Below are 21,939 nucleotides of genomic sequence, written 5' to 3'. Positions count from 1 at the left end.
ATTGATAGTTTTTACAGTTAAGACAGTGTCAATGTGATAGATTAGGTTAAGAATTATCTTCCAGAAACCTAAACAGCATTAGTTTAGGATTTTTTTTAATTTAGTCATCTATTTGGATGTTTGTTAAATAGGAAACCAATGATACTATATTTCAAATGTTTCATTGGAAAGCATTAGAAAGTATCATGTTAATGAAACCTCAGATTTTGTGTGGAGAGAAAAGTCAGAAATATGTAAATACAGATAGGAAATAACCTTTTTGTGAGGGTTTGAAAAATAGGGAAAATTTTGGGCAAGCATAGTACCAAGCCTAGTTCATTGTTCATTGATCTCCAAGTTCACCTCCACGTTCACTGGAAGTGAAGCATAAAGGCTATGGCAAGCACTGGTGTTGAAAATGACTGTTTGGAGAAAAGGAACACCAGTCAATATAACAAGTAATTGTGTAGAGGGATTGACAGGTTAAGTTGTGGAAAGGGGAGAGAGACAGGGAAAGAGGAAAAGCCTGGTCTGCCCTCATGCTATGGGTGACAGCACGGTGTTAATAGTTGTGACTGTACATGGGATATGCTTTGTTTAATTAAAAAGTGCCTCCCCAATGGAAAAGCTTTCATAACTTGCTTGAAAAATTGGAGCAATGTGATGTTTACTTTTTATAAAATAATCTCTAATACCATACAGGTTAACTAAAGTCGAATGTTTGCAAATACTTGACATATGGGATTGGTGAGTAATGAGAAGTTGTACAAGGTACTGAAAAAAGGCAATAATAAATTAAGAAGGGGAGTGGATAGGCATGATGTTAGCATTAACCATTACTAGACATGAGAATAAGTTGTCACTGTAAGTGATAAAAATTGGTAGAATTTTGGAATGTTTTGAAATAAAAGAATGCCTAATACGAATAACGGTTGTGTGTACAAGGAGATGTGATTGCGCAGCATAATGGGTCTCTCCTTTATTAATAGTTTTGGCTTCTTTAAACTATTTTGAAATTTGTGCAAATTGGGATGTATTTTAATGTTGAAGCTGAAGCGTTCGGCATTGGTCTGACCTGGTGGGATTTACAATCCTTGCAGCCTGAAGGCTGATAAGGAAGGGAAAGGAGTGCCTTGTATTGGTTATGCAAATAGTGGCAAACAAAAGAAACATTTAAAGAGAGGATCAGGGAGAAAAACAGTGAAAAATAGATGTGAGAAAGTAGGGTAGGAATAAGCTAGGTGGGAGCATGCTGAAGAGAAGACAGGAAGTGGGTAGACTACTGACTGAAAGAGAGAAAGAAGTCCTCCCTCTAGAAAGTGGTTGTCAGTCATCAGCAAATGATACAGAAAAAACATCTGCAGCATGGGAAAGAGTTAGATCACCTGTCTGTTGTGATTTTTTTTTTTAACATGGGTTATGCTTAGTTCTAAAAGTTCCTTTTTGTTACTTCTTTAAACATTGTTTATGGTACTTTGTCTAATTAAAATGTGCTTAAAAATTAATCATAGCTTTTGAATCATTCAGGTGGGTACTTTCAAGGTGTTGCAAATGGGACATTGAAATACTAGAAACAAGATAATGTAAGTAATGAACAGACATGCTTTAGTACAGCATTTCATTAAACTTTTAGGCAAGCACAGGGACAAAAGAAATATTTATTCTGACTTGGTAGACTTAAGATTGGAGTTAAATCCCAGTCGCTCCCAATTAAAGTGAACAAAAAGTTTGAACTGTGAATTAAAGGAAATAGATAATAGTGGGTCTAACACATTCAATTAATAATTAGAATACTGCCTGTAGATATATTGTAGGAGTAATGTATACTCAAAATATACACTGGAATTCTCTTTTCATATTCGCATTCAAATGTTGCAAGGATGCAAAGTGAGAACTATGGATATACACTCATTCTCCTGGGTGTTTTTTACATAGTCAAGGTATTTTAACTGTTATATGTCTCAGTTGCTAAATAGTGAAATCATTTATATTGTAATTAAACTTACATTTCAGTGGTGATCCTTAAGGGCACAAATGTATTTGTAGAATACAGTGTTTGCTCACATTTGTTCTCCTGCCTTGCTAACAGTTGTTTATTCATCTTTTCAAACACAGAATTGATCCAATTCTATGAGGGTTTTTTTACATTGCTATCACTTAGTGTATATTGTGTGTATGCTATGAAGTATTTCATTCACACCAGAGAGTAGGTATTTGAAATATTTAATCTTTGAGTTCTAGTTCTTTAATTTTCAGAATGGAGTAAAGGCTGATACAAAGCTTTAGTTTTCTGTCACCATCTTTATGCTGGCTTTTTAAGTGCAAAGCAGGTCTGTGCCACCTTCCTCCCCAAGGAATAATCCTGACTGTGGTGTTATACAGTTGTAGCCAGAAACCCTTACAGAAGGCTTAAATAGCTTACAGGAAGAAAAGGAGTATATAGAGTAGTTGCCTCAGTCTGAGAAATGTGGAAACATGGTATGAAAATTCTAACATTAACAGCGATGTTGCAGTGCTTGGGTTGGTTTTTGCAGTTTAGAACTGTGACAAGAGGAGGTTGGTATGTTACGTCCTACCAACATAGGATTGTTCAAAATTCTGGAAGAGAAAATAGGTGATGCCTGTTTCATGAAAGCACTGGTTAAAATCTGTTGGTGGAAAATTTAGATCTACGTAAGATTTGTGACTGAATTGCTTGTTCAGATGTACCACATACTTCTCCCTTCCTGCTCGACAAGTCCTTGTTCCCTGCATCCTCTACCTACTCTGTCAGACTAAGAAAATCCATTCTCTGCAAAGCAGTAACAGCAGTCAGACCTAGTGGTGGTTAGAAAATTTTTGAACAGTGTTTGTTGTTTTGCATGTAGCAGAGGTCATTATGGTGGATCCATCTCGTACATGAAAGCAAATGCTGACATGCTAAGTACATTCCACAAACTTCTGTATCCACCCACTCAATACAGATGCTCCCTCTTCCCACGCCAGCTTCCAAAACAGTTCATCTGGGAGGAGGGAACAGATGATCTTACGCTGCCACCTAATGGTAAATGCCAGTTTGCTGCTGTGAGATAAGAAAAGACTTTCTGGAAGCTTTTTTTTTTTTTTTTTTTTTTTTTTTTAACGGCTTGTATGGAAATGCAGTCAATTTCATCCTTGAATGTGATAAGCTTGTGGCAACTTTTATCGCAGAGGTGCATGCAGAGAAATTGTGAAACCTGCAGGAGAGAGATGCAGTATATAGTAGTATATAGTCTTAGTTTTATGATGTTTAAAAATATAGTAACACTTTCTGCTTGTAAGGCTGATACATCAGTTGCAGCTACCAGCCTATAATCTCTTAGTAGATTTCTCTTATCACACTCTGCCATATCTCAAATATGGTTGTCGTTTTGTTGTCATATTTCTGATAAACCCAATGCTACTACGGAGTAATTGCCAGAGTGCATCCTTGTCTTTTTGCTGTTGGAGACACCTTCATTAACACCTTCTGATTTGTCGGGTTTAGTCTACTCCAGTATCCCTTTTGCTGGTCTTCTTGCATGTATTATTAACACAGTACAGCTGGTACAAAGCCTGCTTGTAGGAGTCTGACTGGTACCAGACAGAGGGGGGCGTGTACAGCGGCTCTAGCTGGAGCTTGTTTATGCTGGTTGCTATTCAGGATCTGTGTTTATTTAAAGTTGCTCCTTTTGACCTATAAACTCCTGTGGAATTGAGGTTCAAGTTACCTTTTGGTGGCTGTATCCTGTTTTGGGACCTGCCTTTAATCTGCAAATATTGTCATATATGCTGAAAAGCATACTATGAGATTCTGAAACTCTGGGAGCAAAATAATCTTTACAGAAAAATTGCAACTTGCTAAGCTGCGTTCATAGTCAGGCTCTGTTCATTAGTATCCATTGCATTCTGTTGCTGTTACTCAGTTGTGACTCCTTGGAGACTGTGATTTACCCATGGAGATTGCAACTAATCTTAAACCTCTGGAGAATATAAATGCCCTGTATAAGCACAAGTTCTGTAGCAGAATTCGTAAGAGCCAATATATGCTGTGATGTTAAATTAGATTTATTGAGTACCAGCCTATACAGAACCTAAAGTCTGGGGTAGTGGAGGGAGGGACTTGTGTAGATGGGGGACATGCAGTGCAAGTGAATTGATTGTACCCTATGTGTTTTGAATCCAAACTAGATGTGCATGCCCTTTATGTGGAAGTAAGGACCACTACATCTAATACTGCGTGACTGTATTAGATATACTCAAAATATGTTTGAGGGAAGTGAAAATGTATAGTGGCTTGAAACCAAATTTATTTTTATTATAGTTCTCATGAATATAAACAGTGTGTGAAATCTTAATTACTTTTATAGTTAAAATTGCTACTGATGGATGAATAAGACTACTTTAAAATGTTACTAGAGGTCTAGTACTGGATCTGGTTCTGTATTAAATAAAATAGTCTGCCTAGCAGAAAGTACTGCTATATAAATCCAATATGTGTACCTTTGCTGAAATTGTAAAGGTAGCAAAATACGTGGAGTTGTCAAGGATGGTAAACGTCTCTCTTCTTTTTCTGAGGTCGTCTAGGTTCAGTTTGTGGTTCCCAGTTTCTTCTACAGTGATTGCTTTTTAATCAGTGATTAAGTATTCAGAGTTGCTTCCTGAAGTGATTCTTGTATAACAAACAAATCAACAGAAAAATGATCAACAATTTCATTGCATGTCAGCATGGTGTCAGCTTTTGCTACTAGTTCATATTCACCCCATAATGTTGAAATGAGTAAAACAGAAATACTTTCTCAAGTCACATATGTGCTTGTTTATAAGTAAACAGTAAGCAAGTTTTCATGAGAACAACTTTCAAGGACTTATTTAATTTACTAATGGAAATTAATGAAACAAACTTGTGTGTATGTGGAGTCAGTCTCTTTTTGTATGTATCTGGCCAGACATTTTAGAAATACAGTTGCTTTCAGTTTGAACTTTTTAGTGAGCAGCTTCTTGTGAAGACAGCTGGAGCAAGTCATTCCAAGGTCCCCATATCTGTTAGTGGAAAAACTACTGGTAAAATTTATGATAAAAATAAGGATACTACACCACAGAGTATAATATATTGTTAACATACCGCACACATTCACATTCATGTTTCTACTGTTGTGACTATGTCTAAAATATGTCCGCACAGATAAAAGCACCCATAAATGCAGTGCTAATTCATGGTTCTGCACAAATACATCTGTTGGAAGAAAGCTCCTAATAACTTTTTAATGCAGTCAAACATCAAACTGAAACCCCCCCTAGTTTCTGTCCCACTAGCTGTGAGCAAAACTCATTTGCAGGAATTTATTACATCCCTAGCTAAATTATTGATCTTTATCTCTCTATATAAAGAAAATAGTCGTGTGTGTCCCCCCAGGAATTGTATAGCTCATGCATAAGCTTAAACTGTCATGCATATGTATTACAAACTTGCAATCATAAGCAGCATTTGGTAATGGTATATTTGTTGAGTGTGCGTGCTTTTTGTGTTATATCTGTTTCTTTTGGCTTCTGAGAAAATGAGAAAATGGCTTTCTGAGAACTTCAAAGTTCTGAAAAATACTAACGAAATTCTGCTTCTGTATTTTGTGCATGCACTTATCTAGTGCTTGCACTGAAGGTCTGAGTCTCTTCTGACGTAACTGAAAATTTTTTATTGTTTTTGTTTTTTAGCATTAAAAAATGTAGTTGACCACAAAGATGCCACCATGTGTGGATTTAATAGAAAAGCTTTTTTAGACAGCCATGCCGTGTATCGCATGTGAAGTACTATTCGGCAAATTCAATATGCCTATTGGGCACTTTTGACTGTTTTGAATGAAAAATAATATCTTAAAATGTCTTGAAAGAATAAACTCAAACTTTCTTCTTCTTATATCCATCAGCATTTTCTGCTCACTAGCTGGCATTCATGAAATTCAAGGTCATTGGTAATCCTGAGTCTTGCTACTTACGTTTATAAATTTTTATGTTAACACTATCACTTTTTCCTTGAAAACAGAGAAATGTTGGGACCTTCATTTTTAGTTGCTACATTTGTTTCTCACACTATTTTTCCTGTCTCTCTACTTTCCATATCTGTCATCACTTTCCTTCCATCTCATTTGATTTTCTTCTTGTTTTTAGAAAGTATTGTTTCATGCCCCTGCTGTAATCAGGTGCCACTGATGAAAGACTCCTGTGCCATGTCATTATGTATGTAGGTCCTTTGTACCTGCTTGTGCTAATGGCCATTTGGATATGAATAGAAAGTTAGAAAACAACTCTTGTTTCTGTGCAATTATACTTTTTAATGCGTCAGCCTTTAGACTTGCTTCACTTAATCTGCTGTTTGCTTTTTGTGATAAAAACAGCTTTAGCTATCTTGAAAAGTTTAGATTACAGAAAAACCAAAACTAACAAATCATTGCTTTCGTGTCCATTCAAATGGCTTTTCATACGTATTAAATGTAATTCCAATAGCTGACTCTGGATTGCTACCCCCACCCAAGTTTGATCTCAAACACAAAGTACGGCAGGTTTGCATTTGTGTACAGTGTACATCGTATAGCAGAGTTCACCTAGCTTGTGAGTGTCAGAGAGGGTTTTTATTGACTGTTGAGTTTGATGTGATCCAAAAATGACATAGTCAATTTTTAGAATAGAGTAGACTATTTCAGTTGGAAGGGACCTACAATGATAATCTAGTCCAACTGCCTGACCAATTCAGGGCTGACCAAAAGTAAACTTATTTGTCACGATTAGTTTCTGAAGATGGGATGCAGCTGGTGGTAAAGTATAGAGTGGTGAGCGCACCTGGTGATGTACTGAGAGTGCATGGTGGAATGAATATGGCCAAGTGTTAAGTGTGTGTCTGGACTGATGGATGAAGATTGTCATGTTTTCATCAGAGAGTTCTTTAAATATTTTTATTACACTGACGTAAAATAAATGGAATACATTTTCTGTATGAGTATCTTAGAAGCTACTTGTAGTTTCAAAAAGTGCTGTTGTAGAGAATATGCTTTCACAAGGAATTGGCTCGTATGCTATCTTTATGCATTGTAAGACTGAATAAAAACAAACAAAACATGCTGTTTCTCACTCAAGACATGCCCGCTTTTCCTTTGTTTTGCGTACTATGAACACACAGATCAGTGTATTCTGTTTTGCAAGAGGATGATTATAACTCAGGATTTCTTTCAGTGTTTGTATATAATGGAAGTATGCTTTGTGTATCTTCTTTCATGTTTCTGTGGGACTTGTACTGCATATGGACCAATAGACAATGATGGTGCAAGATCCCTTACAAGCTGTCAACCTGGTGATGTCCTGTCATTTTAAAGTTGGATAGATACTGGTTCATGGTTTATAGAGAATATTCTCTCTGATTTACTTGGCTTGGTGTACTGATTTTCCTGTTTAAAAGGTAGAGTTGACTTTGAGTACATTCAGCATTAGTGGTCCTGCATTTGAATGTTAGTAGTATCATGGTGAGTGTGTCTAGTTGTATTTTCTGAAGGCAGCAGTTCTCTTTCTTTAGAAGCATTTTGTACAGGCAGCATTTGTCATGTGTGTAATGGTGAAGTCAAAATTGTGAAACTAATTTTACTCAGATTAGATTTCAATTTTTTCTTTCCCAGTCACACTACATGTGTCTATAAAACCAGATTTAATTTCATGGTGAGATACAAGTTTATATTGACATCTTGTTGGAACATGTTGTTTGGTTTTTTTTTTTATGTGACGCTTTTAACTGTAAACTGTTCACAAGAATATGTCTCACTGAAGAAATGAATATTCATTTTTCAGAGGCAGATTTCCTCAAAAAGATTTAGAGGCACTGTTTCCTGGGATGAGTGCTGATTTCACTAGTGAAAACTTTTCTGCTGCCTGGTACCTGATTGAGAATCATTCAACAACAAGGTTTGTTGCTATCATATAAATAATTGTTTTACAATGCAAGTCACTTATGTTATTTCATTATACAATAGATGTGTCATTGGTGGCTGACATTTACAGTAGTAGTCCTGTAGGCTCTACTGCCTGTGGTGTTTCTGCTTGGTTAGAAACTTGAATCAACAAGTCTGTTCAATGTGGTTATGAGGAAAACTTCGGGTTTTTTTAATCAGACCTAACTTATGGCGTGTTTCCCACCCCCCCACCCCACCCCATCAGATGGAAGTTGTCTTTCTTCAGGCTAAAGCCTTTTATGAATCAAGAAGTTAGGCAGCATGGCCTTGAGTGGAAACTCCAGATGTTAGCTTAAGTCATGACTAGAGGCTCAGGATAAGCGCACTGAACAGACGACTAACAGTAAAACTGTTAGTAATACCAGTTAGCTTTTAGTTAACTCTTGTGGAAAATGCTATAGTAAAAGAAGTTGGACAAGTGAGTAAGATCTTTGAGATAAATCTCTTGAAATCTTGACCATTAACGTTTTTCTTTTTAAATCTAGTTCATAATACGTACTTACATGAATGCATTACGTAAATGTATTTTTGCAAGTATAACTGAGTTCTGAAACTTATATCAGCTGGTGTTCGGATAATACTGGAAGCTATTTTTAGTAGAGGTGATGAGCCTTTTTGTGGTTGTTTTCAACAACTAGGTTCTAACTAGCATTTTGAAATACCACTTTGCAAATTTATTTAATATTTGTTTGTTATCTAATGGTAGAAATAGGTGTGGGTTGATTGGGTTTTTGGGGGGTTGGTATTAGGAGCTCCAGAAATAACGATTAATCTACTTGGGAAATACTTTAATTTCTTCTCAGGGTGATGGTAGACTGAAGAGCCAAAACAACAGCAAGAGAACATTATTACCTAATACACAGGTAGTGAGTGATAGCATCTTTTGAAATCAAGCAACTAAAAGAGGTGTGATTCAAAATGAATTCTGTCTATCACAATCTGATAACTTCAGGGATCATCAGGCTTTTAAAAAAGCTGAGGGGATAATAAAGTGAGAAAGAACAAACAGCTTTTGATGTAGCTGTTCTTAAGAAATTTCCTTTGTTTGGCCCTTGCACTGTTGCCATTTTGTTGCTTATTCATGTGGGCACCAGTGATGCTGCCAAGAGAGATGTAGAACAGATCAAGAGTGATTGCAAAGCCCTGGGGACAAAAGTGAAGAACTTGGGAGCCCAGATATTCTCTTTGATTTACAGGTGAAGGGGAAAGCTTCAGGTAGTAGTGGATGCATCCTGTACGTTCACAGATGGCTGTACCACTGGTTTCAAAGGGAGTTTTTTTTAATTCAGTAGCCATGGATCCATTATTAAGGACTGCTACTGAGAAATGGGATTCATTTGAAAAGTGGGGTGGGAGCATCTTCGCCAGCAGGTTTGCACTTTGGTGACAAGGACTTCAAATTAGGATTATCAGGGGATGATGATAACAGCTTGCAGTCAAATTAAGGGACAGAGTGCTACATGTATGGTTCAGTGATAGCATTGAGAGTGCTGTTGGGAATTACAAAACCAGTTGGAAGGGTCTAACCTCAGGTGCCTTTACACACTCACATGGAGCCTGGGAAACAAGTAAGAGGAGCCAGAGCTCCACACATGGGATTAGACAATCATATCACTGGAATAAAGTGGGTTAGCTCATGTGCCTGGTGTTCTGTGATGGATGGGAAGAGGCCTTCTGAGAAAGATAACCAGGAAAGAAGAGAGGGACTTGACCTCTGTGTGAAGGAAGAGCTTGCATAATATTTGGTCCCTCTTACAGAGCAGGTAGCAGGATGGTTGAGAGCTTGTTCAACAGGCTGGAAAGGGTGAGATTGCAGTGGGATGAGGAAGTGAACAAAGTCTTCCTTAAGCATCTTGAAGTCTCCAGAGAGCAGACCCTGGTTCCTGTACAAGACTTTGACCTCCCTGATATTTACAGTAAGGGCGGCAATCCAGGAGGCTTGTGCAGAGTTCTGGAAATGACTTCTAACATAGCTGTTAGGTGGGCAGTTGGAGTGCTGCTTTCCTAAATCTGATTCTTGCAGGCAAGGCAGGGGATGTGATAACCAGGGGCAGCCTCGGCTGTAGCAGTTGTGAAATAGTTGAGTGCAAGACTGAGGGGTGTGGGGAAGGCAAGCAGCAAAGTACGCACGTGGGGTTGGGCAACAGTAGCACGGAAGACAATCTGGTGTTTGTAACATGCCATGAATACCCATTGGCTGTCTAGTACAAATCATCTTCTGGGGTGTATCAGCAAGACTGTGTTAAGTAAGATGTGAGGATAATTATTCTGCTTGGCATTATTAAAGCTGCAGTTGAAGTGCTCTGTCCAGTTTTGGCCACTACTTTAAGAAAGATGAGAGCTGGGCCACAAAAATAGGAGTATATAAATATATGTGGGTATACAGCTTGAATGAATTAGGTGCTTTTAGAAAAGAAACAAAATTAATACAGAATGCATGTTCTGAAATACCTAATGGGCAGTTCAAGGATAGCCATCAATTGCTCATGGTTTACCAAGAACAGAACAAGCTATCTCACTTTGCAACAGGGGAGATTTAGGTTAGGTGCAGGTCAAAAACATATTAGATTGCTTAAGCCCTGGGACAGTGTAACTTGTAAAGCTGCAGAATCACCATCACTGGAGAGTGCTGAGATTTGATTTGACAGTTGTCTGTCATAGATGGCTTAGGTACATTTAAGGATGCTGTGGATCGAGAAAATTAATTAAATGACTTCTTAGAACTGATTAAATGACTCTATCAGAATTACCATGGAATATGAACAACAGCATAAAGTAATGGTTATATCTCTAATATGACAAGTTATCAGTAAAAACACTGATTTTTCTGGTCATCAGTACTATGAATTGATAACTTAAATAATTACATCAGCTGGTATGGCCCGTTTTTGACTTGTACTGTGCCAGTGCGTCAGTACCTGAAAGTCCAGTCTCATGTAAATTTCAAGCTGCCTATTAAGAAAGAACATTTTTAACACTTTTTCTAGTATCAGCTTAAGTACTTCATGTTTCTTGGAAAAAAAACCTTCCATTGGTTTGTGTCTCTGTGTGTGAACAGTTTCAAGTCATGGTCCCCTCGGTCCAGTGGAATAAAAAGTATTAATTTTTGTTTTTAAATGAAAGCTGGTTTTTTGCATGTTAATTCAGTTTATATTGGTTTATAAAATCTAAATCTTAGTTGTTGAAGGTATAAAAGATGTGCAAAACTCAACAGGAAGAATGGCTCAAAGGGTAGGTTGAATCCAGTCATGTTTTGAATCTAATTATAAATAGCTTTTTAAAAAAAGAAGAGGCAAATCTGTTTTTTCTGTTGTTTTTTTTTCTTCTCACTTCAAAATGTGTAGTCTTAATTATACAATTCCAGAATATTTCTATCTGCCCCATATCATTTGTGCTGTTCTTCCGGAAACAAACAGCAATGGTTTAGTTCTTGTCCTCTATGTAACCTCACGTATTGGGAGTACTAAATGTGTAGTGTGCTGATGTTTTGGTTAGCTTATGTCTGTTTTTTCCTTGAAGGAAATTCTTTTTAAGCAATCAAAATAACTTTTTAAATTTTTTTTTTAATTTTTTTTTACTCCTGGCAATATCCTGACAAATATAAATAAACTATTTAGAAGTATTATGAGATCATCAGATAACATGAAGCGGTGCTTAAAAAGAGAGCTGTACAGATTTTTGTTATTTTGAAAATGCTGCTAGTAAGTACTTCTTATATGCCCAAGTAGACCAATCCAGCTATTGAGTAATGTGATTTCTGTCCAGCAGATGGAAACAGGAAATAAAGCAAAATGTTGTGACATCACCAGTATAAAAAGGAAAATGTCTGTAACTACACCAGTGTGTTTTGTCTCCCAGCAGATGGTGATAGCCTTCTCAGTGCCTGGGCTAAAGTTTGGTTTGTTCTCTTAATATGTCTTTTTATACTGCTGTTTAAAGTGGGCAAAGACTATTGGTGGAATTGCCTTATGTCTTAATTTCCTTACTTCATTGTTTCCCTCTCCTCATTGAGGTATAGTGCAGATTTTTGTTTGATTCTTTTGTATTAGAGAGATGGGGTTGGCCTGCAGGTAGGAGAAAAGACTTTAAGGGTGGAAATCATGTATTATGTTTGTATTTCTGAGCTTGTTTGTGATAGTGCTTTTATAATGAATCCAGTAGCATAACTACTGAGATCATATTCATCATCAACAACAACAAAAAGATACGCAAGTAATGAAGAATCAATCATGACCTAACACTTCTAAAATAATTGCAGCTGCTTGCAAAAAATAAAAATGTGAAAGCAAATGTAAACTGGCCATAATCTAGAAACATTAGGAAACTAAGATAAAAAGAAACGTACCATACAAACAACAATGATGAGTTGGCAATTAATATTCCCCTGTGAAGTGTCTTTCAAAAATAATTTAGGAGACTACATATAAAAACATACTTTCATAAAGCAGGAATCTGTTCAGTTCTCTTTATTTTTGCACTAATACTGTGTTCAATTTTGAACTGTATGTCCAAGCCAACATAAAAATACTGAAGGAATCAGAAACTGAAAGTGAAAAAGGGTTGTGAACTAAGCTGCAGAGTTAAACAAATGTCATTATTAGAGACTTCTAGCATCCCAGTAGTTAATCTAGTATACTAAGTGTAGTGAATTGTACTATCACCTATTTAATGTAGTACAGACAGTTAACCAAGAGCAACGTTGCATGTTTAGAAAAAGTTACTTGACTAATTTGTATTATAAAGAAGTCTATTCCATCACAAGTGATAGGAGCCCTCCATTTATGATTAGAACTAAAAAACAAAAATTCTTTGGACTAAGAGTAAATTGTCATTATCGAGAAGCACACTCCTTAGCAATTACTCAGTCCTTAATAGTTGTTGCAAAAGTAGCTGGCCTTATTTTCCAAGTAAAATGTTCTGTTTATTCATTAGCTGACCTTACTTGTTGTTTGAATGTCACGGGGGGTCTTCTTGTTTGTTTTCAGTTTTGATCAGCTCAAAACAGCTGTTGTGCATTTGAAGAAACAAGCCAATAAGAAAAATGAGGGGAGCCTAGCTTATGTGAAAGGAGGTCTCAGCACATTTTTTGAAGCACAAGATGCTCTGTCAGGTAAAGATACTTTGCACTTACTAAATACAGTATAAAAGAAAAGACAATATCTGCATGTATGGTTGAATTTTTAATATTAAAAATATTGTTTTTCTTCGCAGTCTCTTCTAAAAGTGTATAATGAGCCCAAAATCTGTATTGCATTGGTCACAAGGTGGGACTGGCTAGCGGATTGTTGTGGTATATTTGCAAAAGATGGCTCCAAATGTATCTTACAAGAATTGGAGGTATTTGATGAAACTGCTTAGACCACAAATCCAGAAAAGAAAGAAATGTTAAACTGGAGATAATATTAAGATGACTTAAAAACTTGATTTTATGATGCCTTATCCCATAGTCAGACTGTACTATTTATATGACTATTCAGTACACTCTGAGTTGGGAAATCAAACGGCCTTTATATTCTGCTTGCCATAGGGAAAATGCAACAAGCCAGTGAGATTAGCTTAGTTGTCTGTGCCATTTATATATATATCTTTGTATTTATTTTCTGTGTGTGTGTATATGTGTGTATATATATACATACACACACACGCACACTCTTAAAGCATAAAATGTGTCTCGGGTAAAAGTTAATTGTGGGCTGCCACAGTCCTGTCTAGTTAGGGACTGTGCTGGATAAGAAAGTGACAGTGCTAGGCCATCCGCAATATGTTTGACATTTACCACTATGCTGCTCTTCATAGCTACTGTATATTGCAGGATTAGCACTCCTGATCATTGATCCTGTGTTATGGGTACCATGGAGGAAGAAAACTTGTATCTACTCGTAGCCTCAGCCAAGCTAGCACTTCTGCTGGCTTTAGGACCACTCCTTTGCAGAAGTACCAATTTTCTCTCAACCCACTTGCAGGCCACTTGCTAACTGATAGCCACTTCCATGTGTCAGGGAAAAGGGAAGGTAGTTCTGTCTCACCTGGTGGTCCACCTGTATTACTGCCCCAGGCAGATTAACCTGTGACCTGCCCTTCAGATGACAATATTTTCAAAAGTTGTTGATGGCTTTCAGCTACCTGCCTAATGTGATAATTTTTAAGAGGACAACTTTTTGCACAAGTGCAAACATACGTGCTTTGGTAAGGAAGACCTCTTCTTGAGACATCTGAAGATTCTTCCTGTGAAGAATCTTAACTCCTACACATCTCTATTAACCCACCCAGAACTGATGTATTACTGATCAGTTTTGGAAAATCTTGGCCTAAATCTAGATAGGTTCAATTACAGAAGAGAAGTATTAAAGGATTTAGTGGAAATACTAAAGAATGTTGTGGTAGTCGTAGGAAGAGACACTAAGAAGAATCAGTATTTGGCATTCTTTAACTTTTCTTTTTAAGCTGAGTTTTTATTAAATACTAAGAGAAATGATAATAGGCTGTTTCTTTGTAAGGCTTAAATATCTTGAAAATGTTGAAATCCTAGTTTTTCTTAAATACTTCAAAATCCTAAATAATCCTGAACAAATATTGAAATGTTACTTTTTCTTTTTTCACAACCAAATCTGCTTTGCATGTAGAGTATCAAATACTCTAAAAAATTCAGCGTTCTGTTTCCAAACAGTTGCTGCTATGGAAAAAAAGTACTGCTGGCAGACATATGTGTTATCCTGTAAGATTATTTTTCGGACCAGCAAAGACTTAGTAGGATTTACAGAAAGCTAACACAAACCATAAATGTTGTGAGGTTTTAGAAAGACTGAACACAACTGAGTGATTTTTCTCTTGTCCTGTCTATTCAAGCGTAGGCTTCTAGCCTTTGGAGACTGATCTCCTGATAAATTAAGAGGTCGGAGAGCAAGTAGGAGGGTGAAAAATATTAATAAAATTACAATAGGGAAAGCAAATTGATTTATTTCATTAACTACTATGTTCTCAATTTTAAAAAGTTATAATAGCTGTAATATTGTCTTGCATCTCTTATCTTTATCAGAGTGTTATTTTTACCTAAAATTAGAGTTTATCAGTGCAGTCTTTTAGATAAATTATGAACTCAAAACTTGGGATGACTCATGCAGTTCTTGGTGCCACTTTTCATCTGTAACCAAAATGGCTTGGTTTTTGTCTTCTTCCCAGTGATCCCCTTAAGGGCTTGAAAGGAAGCAGGCTTGTAGCTTATGTTGTTAAAAATTATGAATTAAAATAGCACTAAGAAAGAATGGCCTTGATGCTGTTGTAGAAAATTAAGAGACTTGAAGTCTTAATCTCTTTATCAATTCAAAGCTATAACACTGGAGTTCAAGGGACTAAAATACAATATTTAGTTTTTAAATTCTGAAATCAAATTCTTAATGCGGATGCAGTGCAGGTCACAGCTGCCTTCTGTAGCATTTCAATATGCATTTCTCTGTTGAAATTTCCTATTAAATGCATGTGCTGAAGTGTTTTCAATGCTTTTCAGTAAAAAAAGCCCAACCCTTAATGCATAGGAGTTTCAGCTTTGTAATGCAGAACTGCTTATTTGCCCTTTCTTCCTCCTTATGCAGAATATTTTTGAGGGAGTGTAGCTGGAAAAATTGCATAACTTCTGAAAGACTTCAACCTGTGATAGGTACAATCAACAGCTAAGCTGGATGTGGAGAGGCTTCCAGTAGTAGCAAGAAAAAAGGGTACCTTTTGATGCCATCATGCCAGATGTCAAAGCTGTTCTCCAGAACATTTGATCACTACAGTTTTCTCAAAGAAGAGATTACAAGAATTATGTGTAAGCATTATTAGCATTGTTCTAGGGAAACAGCTCAGATGCAAAATTAAAACCAAACCAAAACAAAAAACCCCCAAACAACAAAACCAATGAATTAATTAAGGCCTGTCAGCTTGACCTCTGTACCGGGGAAGAATATGGAACGGCTCATCTTGAGTGCACTCACACAGCGTGTGCAGGACAACCAGTGGATCAGGCCCAGCCAGCATGGGTTCATGAAAGGCAGGTTCTGCTCGATCAACCTGATCTTGTTCTGTGACCAGGTGACCCACCTAGTGGATGAGGGGAAGGCTGTGGATGTTGTCTACCTGGACTTCAGTAAGGCCTTTGACACTGTGTCTCATGGCATACTCCTTGAGAAGCTGGCGGCTCATGGCTTGGACAAGTGTACTCTTCGCTGGGTGAAAAACTGGCTGGATGGACGAGCCCAGAGGGCTGTGGTGAATGGGGTTAAATCCAGTTGGTGGCAGGTCACCAGTGGTGTTCCCCAGGGCTCAGTATTGGGGCCAGTTCTGTTTATTATCTTTATTAATGATCTGGATGAGGGGATTGAGTGCACCCTCAGTAAGTTTGCAGATGACACCAAGTCGGGAGGGAGGGTTGATCTGCTGGAGGGTAGGAAGGCTCTCCAGAGAGATCAGGACAGGCTGGATCGATGGGCTGAGGCCAATTGTATGAGGTTCAACAAGGTCAAGTGCTGGGTCCTGCACTTGGGTCACAGCAACCCCATGCAACGCTACAGGCTTGGGGAAGAGTGGCTGGAAAGCTGCCTGGTGGAAAAAGACCTGGGGGTGCTGGTTGACAGCCGGCTGAATATGAGCCAGCAGTGTGCCCAGGTGGCCAAGAAGGCCAACGGCATCCTGGCCTGTATCAGAAATAGTGTGGCCAGCAGGAGCAGGGAGGGGATTTTTCCCCTGTATTTGGCTCTGCTGAGGCCGCACCTCGAGTCCTGTGTTCAGTTTTGGGCCCCTCGCTACAAGACAGACATTGAGTTGCTGGAGCGTGTCCAGAGAAGGGCAACAAAGCTGGTGAGGGGCCTGGAGCACGAGTCTTACGAGAGCGGCTGAGGGAACTGGGGCTGTTTAGTCTAGAGAAGAGGAGGCTGAGGGGAGACCTGATCGCTCTCTATAACTACCTGAAAGGGGGTTGTAGTGAGGTGGGTGCTGGTCTCTTCTGTCAGGTGGCTGGAGACAGGATGAGAGGAAATTGCCTCAAGTTACGGCAGGGGAGGTTTAGGTTGGATATTAGGAAAAAATTCTTTACTGAGAGGATTGTCACACATTGGAACAGGCTGCGCAGGGAAGTGGTTGAGTCACCATCCCTGGAGGTATTAAAAAAGTGCGTAGACAAGGCACTTCAGGACATGGTTTAGTGGCCATGGATGATGGTTGGACTCGATGATCTTGAAGGTCTTTTCCAACCTAAATGATTCTATGTCTCTTAGGCATGCAATTATGAAATTCAAGCTTGTTAACAGAACACTAAATTAAAAATCCTATTATACTGTGGTTATACAGTGTTTGTGCAAGTTGATATAATGGCACTTTTCTGTTCTTATATTTGTAAGGGTGAATTTGTGTGTCTTCTCCTTTAAAAAGGTGCAGCTAGAATTTGTATGCATTTAAATAAAGCTACATGAGGAATCGTTTATATTTTGAAAGCTGAAAGATTGTTTCAGCAAAAAATCTTAGGGACATAGCCTTGGTTCTGCAAACTTTCATTATTTGATGCTGACCATACAACTGTCACAGATGAAAAGCGACTTAAGGGAAAATCTTTACTGAATACGTCTAGTCTGTCTTCCAATATGATTTAGATTTCCTGAGCTGCTTCATTTTGGTTTGGATTCCTTTGGGTAGGTTTCTAAAACCTAATGCATTTTCTGAAGATAGATTTTTGTTGATGGGCAAAAATTTAGGCTCTCAATTTTCCCCTCAGATATCCTAGAACACATCTTCTAACCCCAATGGTTATGCTTTGTAAACTGCAGGTCGTACATCTGTTTATACCTGCTTTAACTCATATACATTTAACAATGTTTGTTTCAAATACAGGAACTTGATCCAGGAAACCCTGAATTACTGATGATGGTGCAGTTTTTTCATTAATTAGGATCAGTAAGATCAGTCTGATCATAAGTGTGCTGTCAGACTGTATTACACATTTAAATGAGTATTAATATTTTCACAAGGAAGCAACAAAAAACATTAAAAGCTATCCCCAGATGTTTGTATTTTGTGATTTAGAAACTGTTTACTAAGAAAATAAGAGGTCAAATAGGCCAGAACCCTTGCTTTTGTTTAGTTTAATTTCTTGGAAAACAGAATTGCCTTATCAGATCCTCACGTCTCTCTGCCCGTTAGCCTGGCTGACAGTTTGACAGTGACTTTGCTGCAGAGATGTTCAACAGGAAGTTTGTTTCATCAGCTGAAGGGAGCTGTAAACTGAGCTGAGGGGAACTAGGTTCACCTCAACTTGACCCACTTGTCAACAACAGGGAGTTCAGCTGATTTATTTCCCATAATTCTAATTGCAACCTAGAAAGTAGCATTTCTAAAAGGGCTGCTGTTTATATGCTTGTAGACAAGTCGTGATTTATTGTAATGAGCAATTCATGTCCCACACAGAAGTCTTTGGAAATTTAGCAAATTAATTTCCTTTGAATATACTTTTTCAGAAGTATTCTTACAAAGAGCCTTAGGCTGCAGAGTTTCTTTTTATTTAGGTGAAAGGAAAAAGATAGGGAAATGACCACTTCAGTTGCTCAATTATGCAAAAACATGCAAGTATGACATCTATATTGGCAAGTAAAGAAGATACTGTGTGGATATGTTGAACAAATTTGAGATTTAGATTTGACTCTTTAGTTTGCCATGGCAGCAGTTCTTGTGCAGTTGCAACTACAAACACATTTTACATGATTTTCAGAAAAAAAATCTATACAAAAGAAGCACTGCTGGCTATTACAGCACTATTCCTTTTTTCCCTTTCCACCCCTGTTCAGATGTGTGGCCTATGGGAGTGCCAGTATGATGGAGAACTTGGACTGTAGTTGGCCTTTTGTCTAATACCTTACTTAATGCATAAGCTAGGATAATGTTTACCTGGCTGAAATGATCCTATATCTGGCCAATGCCTGGGGGTTTTTTTTGTTTGGTTTTTTGTTGATTTTTTTTTTTTCTTCCTATAGAGTATTTTTACACTTCATCCCTTAAGGCCCATTCTAGGATGAGCATGTCAGTGATCCAGGATCTGATTCAGTATGAATTAGCATATTCTGTTGCTACTATGTTAAATTAATTTTCCCTGAAACTAAAACAAAAGAAACGACTGGATCTGTATTCTAGTCTGAGCCATACTGGGAATTTGAGAAACTGAAAACTGATGCTTGTCTGTCATATAAGGGTCGCTTTGCTTCTTGCTTTTGAGGAGTTACGTCATATTGGAATTAAAGAGAGTACATACAGCCAATTTTTTATTAGTGGTTCTGTTCGCAAAATAGACTGATGACTGAGCAATTTTGAAGTGGTTTTACATTGCTAGCTCTTATCTCAGTCCACTCTCTTGTCTTTCTGTGTGCTTATCCTATGAAATGCTAGTCCATGACTGGTTTTGGTAGGTAGTACGGCATCAGATTGTTATAGCAGGTTTTGCTGTTGTCACATTCCTGTTTTGTAACATATCTAATTCACATTTTTGCTTTACTTCAGTCTCATACACATTTTCCCAAATAGTATGAATTTTTATTAAACATGGATTTGGGTAAATCAAATTCAGACATATGATTATTACCTAAACGTTATGCAGCTGACTTGAAATGGCTAGAGTAGCTCTGTGCTGAATGCTCTGCGTGGTGTGTGTCAATGTTATCCTCTTCATGCCACTTCAAGCGATAGAATATAGTCTTTGCAGGGTAAGAACAGCCTGCTATTAATAGCTAGTAATTTCCAATATGGTAATTCATAGAGGCTAAGAAAGAACAGGGCCACGGAAACAAGCTGGCAAGGATAAACAAAGATGCTGCACATATCGGGCATGTATCTAACAGCATTATCGGTCACTTCAGGTTAACAGTTTATATGCATGTAGGTGCCCCACAGTAGATGCAAGTTAGATTATTTCAGTTTAAGAATTAAGGTCATGCCTACATGTAGTCATGAAGCAATAGCTGATGTGCTCTAAGCTCGCTGTCTAGCTTTCCAAGTGGATGCTTGTGTTGGAAGGCTTGAGTTATTTGTGCTACACTTATAGACAAAAGCTGAATGTGAAGCAATTGCACTATCATTGCCACATATTTTGTCCTTACATTTATGGGCCTTCTCATGTATGCACAATGAAAAAATAGGCATGCTTGTCAAAAACTTGCATTCTGATCTTGCAGTGCTAGATAACAAAGGGGACATTGCAATGAGCAATGTATGCTGAGAGAGAGATGACCTGACAAAGGAGTGCCAGTAAAGTATGTAAGTGGTGGTAGGTAGTTTAGTCTCAGGTGGCTGCTGCTTCTTCATGCAATGCCTATGATCAATTTCTGTAACAGACCAATTATTATCTTAATGCAACTCAAAAAAAAAAAAAAAGCAAAAGTTATGTGATCATGATTGATAAAAGCCTCAAACTTTCCTTTCATGCAGGTTCTAGCATAGCATTGTCTGGGGAGTGTTTTTTGTTTCAAAAAAGAGGTGGTCTGATTTGAAAAGGTGTGAAAGGGCAGTTGTCTCAGTCCATCATGAAAATTCTGTGCCCATACCTGTACCTGGTTTTATGCTAACTGCTCATATATATTCTTTTAAATCAGTAATTGTTTTAGAGATGTAAGCTAATTACTAGCAGAATTTCTCCAAATGGATGCACTTATGGCAGCTTTTAGCTACTGTGGCTGTAATGTTGTATGAATTTGTGTTTATTCAGGTTAATATTTTTTGCTTGCATTTGAAAAATAGTAAAGCATCAAAAAGATCAGGTTTGCAATTGCAGTTTTCCAATAGCAAGTACTGCAGTTCATTGCAAAAAATTACCTACAATTAACTTTGAGCCAGACTTGACCTACAAGCCAGCTTAATGTCATGTTAACATTGTTCCATTTTAACTTCCGTACCACTTTTAAAATACATGCAACGTTTAAAAGATACTTTTATTTCTACCATTAGCTTTCATAGATCCGGAAGGTTAGCACCGTGTCAGTATAAAGAGAATAGCACTTCCCATACTCTAAAATTCTGAAGTATCCTGGCAAAGGCCTGGGTCTAGTCCTGGAATTTTTAGTGGATCCATAAGCAGAATAATAAATCATGTTTTCCCATCTATTTCTGAGATATTTACCCAGAAATGTCACACTTGCTTAAATATAAGCCTGTGTGAGAACAAAGTTCTCAGGCCTCACAATGTTGTTAGACTACAATTTTTGGTCTTCTATTTCCCTAAAACCTCCCCTCCTAGCATTGTACTTCAATTTTTTTTTAATCATTTTAAATCTGTCCATTATCTTTGATTTTTGCCACTGTGTTGGGTAAACAGACTTGAAAAAGTAAATGGTAGAGAAAAAAAACCACAAAAACACAATTAAAGGCAATACTACATTTACTTCAGTATTTTGTAATTTTTGCTTGGATTAGCAATGTTTGCCAAAATAAAGCCAAGTTTGCCATGCAATTTGCAAAAAAATACCTAGAAATCTTTGGGGGGGACAGGGACGGGGGGGGGTGTGGATGACGACACCAAACCAAACAAAAAAAAATTAGCAGTACTTACTAATGGCCATAGTAAACAAACTTTAGGTGTGTTTAGGTTCTCATCGTGTAATGTATTACTAGCTCTGTTCATGACATGCTGTCTTTATGTATCTCTTTGCCCATTATATATAGCTGTGCACTTCTGTTGAATCTATTCAGAAGAATTTTTACCCTACGTAGGGGTGCTGTCCTTGTCAGTAGCCTCCTTATGTTTTGTTCAAATTACAGAAAATCGTTAATCTTCCGATAAAAGAAACCAAAGGCATTTTTATTCATGTGTTGGTGTGAATCCTTGCAGCATGTTAACATGTGTTCTTCATCCCTCCATTACTGTGCTTTGGTGCCAAGTTCTTTATAGTTACCACATCAGAACTTCATAAATACTTTGAGTCAGTCTTTCCTTTTTTGTATCCCCCCCCCCCCCCCCCTTTTT

General features: G+C 37.6%; 1 protein-coding gene across 1 annotated transcript in view; it reads left to right on the top strand.

Moving 5' to 3' along the window:
* Positions 1 to 21,939, top strand: part of EXOC2 (exocyst complex component 2) — a 135,240-nt gene that overhangs the window by 22,554 nt on the left and 90,747 nt on the right. Inside the window, exons 5-6 of the mRNA XM_010573290.1 lie at positions 7,807 to 7,920; positions 12,953 to 13,077. Coding sequence (XP_010571592.1) covers positions 7,807 to 7,920; positions 12,953 to 13,077 — 239 coding nt within the window. The remainder of the gene's footprint in view (positions 1 to 7,806; positions 7,921 to 12,952; positions 13,078 to 21,939) is intronic.

The sequence above is a fragment of the Haliaeetus leucocephalus genome, unplaced genomic scaffold (assembly GCF_000737465.1).
Source record: "Haliaeetus leucocephalus isolate CR32 unplaced genomic scaffold, Haliaeetus_leucocephalus-4.0 Scaffold373, whole genome shotgun sequence".
In the NCBI taxonomy this organism is placed as follows: Eukaryota; Metazoa; Chordata; class Aves; order Accipitriformes; family Accipitridae; genus Haliaeetus; species Haliaeetus leucocephalus.
The sequence above is the reverse complement of the archived record's forward strand: the minus strand, read 5'-3'. Positions and strand labels throughout refer to the sequence as shown.